Raw genomic sequence first — 6,122 nt, 5'->3', positions numbered from 1 at the left:
AAGGAAGCTGAGTATGAGAGGTATGAGAGGGTGTTGTACCTGGCCCCTTTGTCTGGAGCTCTCCCCTGTGGGCTTGAGGCACAGGATCCCTTCCCAATAATTCTGTGACCGTTGAGTGGGACCTGGGCTGGGAGAAGCTTAACCCAACCCTCCCAGCCACAGAAGGATTCCTAGTGGGTAAAAAAGTCTCGGCCCTTATGCACCCCTGGGGGAAATGGAATATGGTGCAACCACTGTGGAAAACAATCTGATTGTTCCTCAAAAAGCTAAGCATAGAATTACCATATGACCGAGCAATTCCATTCCTAGGTTTATACCCAAAAGAATTGAGTACAGGCACTCACACTAATACATGTATACACATGTACAGAGCAGCAATATTCGTAACAGCCAAAAGGTGAAAACAACCCATGTTCCACCCAGCGATGAGAGGATAAACAAATGGTGGTGTATGCACAATGGATATCCATGGATAGACAATGGAATATTATTTACCCATGAAAAGGAATGGAACACTAATACATGCTACTGTGTGGATGAGCCTCGAAAACATTCTGCTAAGTTACAGGAGCCAGGCACAAAAGGTCTCATAGTGTATGATTCCATTTATGTAAAATGTCCAGAACAGGCAAACCCATGGAAACAGAATGTGGATTGTCATTTGCTTGCCAGGGTCTGAAGGAGGAGGGGAATGGGTTGTGACTGCTTAGGGGCTACCGGGTTTCCTTTTGGGGTGTGTATTCATCTGGTTGGGCTGCCACAACAAGTTGTCCCAGACTGAGCAGCTGAAACTACAGAAATTTATTTTCTCATGACTCTGGAGGCTGGGAAGTCCAAGATCAAGGTGCCAGCAAGGTTGGTGCCTGGTAAGGACTCTCCCATTGGGTTGCAAATGGCAGCCTTCTTATTACGTGTTCTTGCAGCCTTTCCTTGGTGTGTACTCAGAGAGAGAGCTCTGTGATATCTATTTTTTTTTTTTTTTTTTTGAGACAAAGTCTTGCTCTGTTGCCCAGGCTGGAGTGGCCTGATATCAGCTCACTGCAACCTCCACCTCCCAAGTACCTGGGACCACACGCATGCACCACCATACCTGGCTAATTTTTTGTATCTTTAGTAGAGACGGAGTTCCACCATGTTGGTCAAGCTGGTCTAGAACCCCTGACCTCAGGCAATCCACCAGCCTCGGCCTCCCAAAGTGCTGGAATTGCAGTGTGAGCCACCGCACCTGGCCAATGTCTATTTTTATAAGGACACTAATCCTATCAGATCAGGGCTGCACCCTTATGACCTCATTTAACCTTAATTACTTCCTTAGAGGCCCCATTGCCAAATGCAGCCACATTGTGGGTTAGGGTTTTAACCTAAGACTTTTGGCGGGACATAAACCTTTAGTCCATACTAGCATGACAAAAATGTTTTGGAACTAGATAGAGGTGATAGTTGCACTCACAAAACGGGCATTTGATTCGGTCTTGTCCTCAATGCACCTGCATTGTTCACTTTTAAACGGTTAATTTTATGTTATATGAATTTGACCTCAGTAAAAACACAAAGACTCTCAGGAGGTTAGAGCTGAAAAGGTCCCTAGAGGTCCTCTCTCTTCCAACCTCCTTCTGGTGCTGGTCTGTGTTTGAATTCCTCCTCCAAGGGGGAGTGAACCCCCGAGGAAGGAAGACGTTCTATTGTGGGACGGCTGTGGTTGTCAGCGAGCCGTGATGTTCAACCAGTCCAAATCTGCCTTCATGGCTTGAAATCCTTCAGGGGACTGAGATTTTGCCAGCCCAAATGTGGCTTTGATTAAGCCCTCCACATGGGTTGGCTATGCAGCCAGGCGGCCTCCTTGGAATGGTTCTCACCCTGCCCGCCAGCCACAGACCACAGGGCAGCCCAGCAAGACCAGCGTCCCTTCCACAGATGTAAATGAGGTTAGTTCATTCCTGGCCTCCTCCTGCTCCGTGCACGGGGCCTGAGATGGGGCAGGAAGGCGGCACATAGAGGAGCAGCTCTTGCTGCCTGGGAAGGGACTTTCCTAAGTATCCCCGTGCCCTGCAACCACTGTGCCGCTCTGGAGTCTTCCGGCTTCCACCTCTCCGGCCTGGGCTGTTGCCAAGGACACTGTGTCCTGGCCAACACGCACAGCATATGCTCCTCACTCGAGCAGTCCAGCTCCGTGAGTCAGGCCCACGCTGACATACTGTACGCACATGCACGGACAAACACAGAGACAAACACAGCACAAGCTCACATACATGCATCAGGGCCACTGCTCCATAGATGTACACATTACTTCTCACCCTGCATGCCCACATAGCAGCCCCATGCACACAGTCCTGTAGCAGGCACTGGAGCATGAACACATCAGCCCCCTACATACAGCGTGCAACGACACTGATTTACATTTACACACAGCTTTGGACATTTAACCCCATCTCCTTGAAGACTTTCAAAGCAAAGCAGGAGTCTAGAAATTTGGAGCAGTCGAGGAAGATGCTTCTCAGGGAGGCTGGAGTGGCTTTTGCAATTCAACTTCTGTCCAAATTAGATTTCACAGGACGTGTGCACATTGGTAAATAAGCGGAATTCGGCTGTTTGTTCTGCCTTTAGTTTTTCTCTCCTGTGTGGAAAGGAAATGGGATTTTGGTTTTCCTAGTGGGTGATCATGAAAACAACATGCATTTTGACTTGGCATGCCTCATACTATATGTTGGAACAGAGATGCATCTCAGATTTTGTTTTGTTTTTCATTAACTGTTTATCAGATGAAAAATCTCTTTTCGAATGAATTTGTAAGTAGCATTTTAATAAATGGTGACATGACTCCAGAGAGCCTGGAATATTGGAGAGCAGGGAGGCATTCACCAAGGATGCACTGGCTCAGAGGGGCCCATCTGAATGTCTGGAGAGATGTCCTCCCACTTAGCAGTGCCCGGCCTGGAGGTAGAGCTGAGGACGTTGTGTTGGGTGGAAAACCATGATTCTTCCCTTCCTCCCAGTTGCCCAGAGATAATATTCTCAGGCCACCATGGCTGTCCCTGGGCCATTTACCTGCCATGTGCTCTGCTGACAGTAGACTGACAGCTCTGTGGAAAGACGCATGTGCTCATAGAAAGCCTGGGCACTGCCCAGGGCCTTTTTGACTCTGTGACTCTTGTTCGTACCTTCTGCTGGCTGCTGTGGGTGGCTCAGCTGCAGGGGCAAACCCCTCGCACCTCCCTTTAATCCAATTCCCACTTCTCCCAGGACAGCCTCCATATGCTTCGAATAGTGTTGGCTTTCACCCTAGAGCTAGGAGGCATCTTGAGATAATTTGTGTGTATGGCGTGAGGTAGGGCCAAGATTCCTTTTCCTCCTATGGATGTACAGTTGTCTCTGCACCATTTGTTAAAAAGATCATCTGTTTTCCCGCATGGAAACACCTTAACCTCTTTGCTGCAGTCAATCGGCCCTAGCTGTGTAACTCTGTATTCTGCTCCGCTGATCTGTGTAACTGCCAGGACTGCTCCCGCCACCTCTGGACCTCCTACCCACCTGTTGAATGAGGTGGGGCACCCAAGCCACCCAGAGGGTGTGGAGTACCCCAGCACAACTTCCTGGAGCTCAGGCCCTTCAGGCAGAGACAATTGTCAACAGCTTGGACTACCCCGTTTCATACTCCAACGCTTCTCTGGTGGCTTCCCCTGCCTGGATCACTGAGGGGACCTTTCTTTGCTGCTGGACTCCTAGATAAAATCAGGTAGTCATTTCCCATAAACACCCACCTCGGCCTGAGCCAGCACCACCCACCACACAGGCCTGGCCAGTCATCAGAGGGATCTGCTGTGCTCTGCTGGGCAATTCTTTGCTGCCGGCTGCTCTGCTCTAGACCCAGAAGCCTCACCACATGCTGTCTTTTAATCAGCTTTTGCCTCTCGACTTTAATGAATTCTCTGCGGGGGAGTGGCTTTTGGATGATATTAAGTCAATGGAACATTCAACCTGGATTTACTGGCTGTGTTGAAGAGGCTGGGAGCAAGAAAGCAGGGGTATCATTTGGAAGGGTCATGGGGTTAAAGAGCTCCAAATCATAGAGAATGGGGCCTGCATTGGCAAGTCTTAGGGACTTCAGGCGATTTCTTCTACATGAAGCCCTTCCTTGGAGTGGAGAAGTGATGCCGATAAGAGGACTTGGCCCTTCTCTAGTAAGCTGTGGGCCGCATCAGGGCTCACAGCTAGAGAAGCAGTGCTAGAGGAGACCCTGCTTCTGAGGATGGCAGTGGGAGCCTTCTCTGCCCTGTGGCTGCATCTAGGTCACTAGACCCACACAGTCCATCTTTGCCCCTTCTGGAAGCCAGGCAGCTGGGGTTTTTTCCATAAGCAGGGCTGCATGGTACCTTCTGTTTGAAAAGAGCTTCTCTGGCTGGGCACGGTGGCTCATGCCTATAATCCCAGCACTTTGGGAGGCCGAGGCTCACCTGAGGAGTTCAAGACCACCCTGGCCAACATGGCAAAACCCTGTCTCTACTAAAAATACAAAAATTAGCCAGACATGGTGGCGCACTCCTGTAATCCCAGCTACACGGGAGGCTGAGGCAGGAGAATTGTTTAAACCCAGGAGGCAGAGGTTGCAGTAAGCCAAGATCACGCCATTGCACTCCAACCTAGGTGACAGAGCAAGACTCTGTCTCAAGGAACAAACAAACAAACTAAAAGAGCTTCTCCCTGGAATAGAACCTGTTTCTTTCCTTGATTGATTAGCAGATGCTTGCGCCCCTCATCGGCAAACCAGGGGAGGGGTGATGTGAAAGCTCTGGGGACAGTGACGGCCCAGGGGTCAAGGCCCTCACTGCAGCTGAGGCTTTGGAATGTCCCCATACCTGCTTCCTGCACCTTCCTGGGTCCTTGCGAGCCTCTGGATTTCTAGGAATCCCCCCGCCACTCGGCTGTGTGCCACAGTCTGCTTCCTTAGCTTGCAGAGGTAAGGTGAGCTCACTTGGACCTTGGTGGCTCATCGGACCCTGTGAGTTGAAACGTGATGCTCGTGTCTGGTTTCTGCCCAGCCTCTGCCTCATCCGCATCCACATTCTCAGCTATCATATACCTCCCTGAGACCTGGGGTGGAGCCCCACCGTCCCACCTCAAGAAGGGCTTTGGCTTCTGACCTGAGTCTCATGGTCTTTTTGTTGCAGTTCCTTGGGCGAGGCGTGGGCCCAGGTGAAGAAGAGCCTGGCGGACGAAGCAGAAGTTCACCTCAAGTTCTCTGCCAAGGTAACCCCTCCCTGCAGCCGCTCTCCTTTGGTCTTACACACTGGGGTACTGAAAAATAGTTAACAACGGTCTCTCCAGTTTGCCCTGTTTGCCATTTTCCCTGGTGTAAATTTCAAAGTATCCACATGAAGTCACGGAATACGGAGTTGGGAAGAGATGCCCAGTGGCTCACCATGAAGTGGTGCTTTTATACAGATACAGTAGCACAAATAACCATCAGTATCCACCAAGAGCATGGAAAATAGTAAAGTGTAGTTAGGAGGTGGTAAGTGCTGGGTATTTATTGCCTTGGTTTTTTATTTTTTGTTATTTTTAAAAAGACAAGGTCTCACTCTGTTGTCCAGGCTGGAGTACAGTGACGTGATCATAGCTCACTGCAACCTCAGCCTCCTGGGCTCAAACGATCCTCCCACCTCAGCCTCCCAAGTAGCTGGGACAACAGGTGCATGCAGCCACGCCTGGGTAATTGTTTATTTCTTTGTAGAGATGGTATCTCACTATTTTCCCCAGGCCAGTCTCGAACTCCTGGCTTCAAGCAGTCTTTCTGCCTCTAACCCCCAAAATGCTGGGATTACAGACATGAGCCACTATACCTGGCCTATTGCCTTTGTTTTTAATATGATTAATTGAATTATAAGTTTATATCATTTCCTGTTGATAATGGCTGTGTTTAACAACCAGCAAACAGAATTCCTGAAAATTTAACATTTGGCTTTTGGGAGCCATTGGGAGCAGGTCTTAGCACACCCCTCTGTTTCTCAGGGCAGCCCTTGAATGATGAAGCCCTGCTTTCTTTTTGCCTGGCTTTCAGAGGGATGGTGTAGCATGTCCTGTCTCTTCCTAGTGTCAGGAAATACTAGGTTATGTCAAAGGGATAA

The 6,122-nt window shown here is 49.5% G+C and overlaps 1 protein-coding gene across 5 annotated transcripts in view; it reads left to right on the top strand.

Annotated features, from left to right (window-relative positions):
• GAS7 (growth arrest-specific 7) overlaps positions 1 to 6,122 on the top strand; it is a 234,910-nt gene that overhangs the window by 199,133 nt on the left and 29,655 nt on the right. For all 5 annotated transcript variants that reach the window (XM_011973163.1, XM_011973162.1, XM_011973164.1 and 2 more), the window contains one exon: positions 5,166 to 5,244. In XM_011973163.1, coding sequence (XP_011828553.1) covers positions 5,166 to 5,244 — 79 coding nt within the window. The remainder of the gene's footprint in view (positions 1 to 5,165; positions 5,245 to 6,122) is intronic.

The sequence above is a fragment of the Mandrillus leucophaeus genome, unplaced genomic scaffold (genome assembly GCF_000951045.1).
Source record: "Mandrillus leucophaeus isolate KB7577 unplaced genomic scaffold, Mleu.le_1.0 Scaffold135, whole genome shotgun sequence".
Taxonomy (NCBI): domain Eukaryota; kingdom Metazoa; phylum Chordata; class Mammalia; order Primates; family Cercopithecidae; genus Mandrillus; species Mandrillus leucophaeus.
Note: the sequence above shows the minus strand (reverse complement) of the source record. Positions and strands in the feature narration are given on the sequence as shown.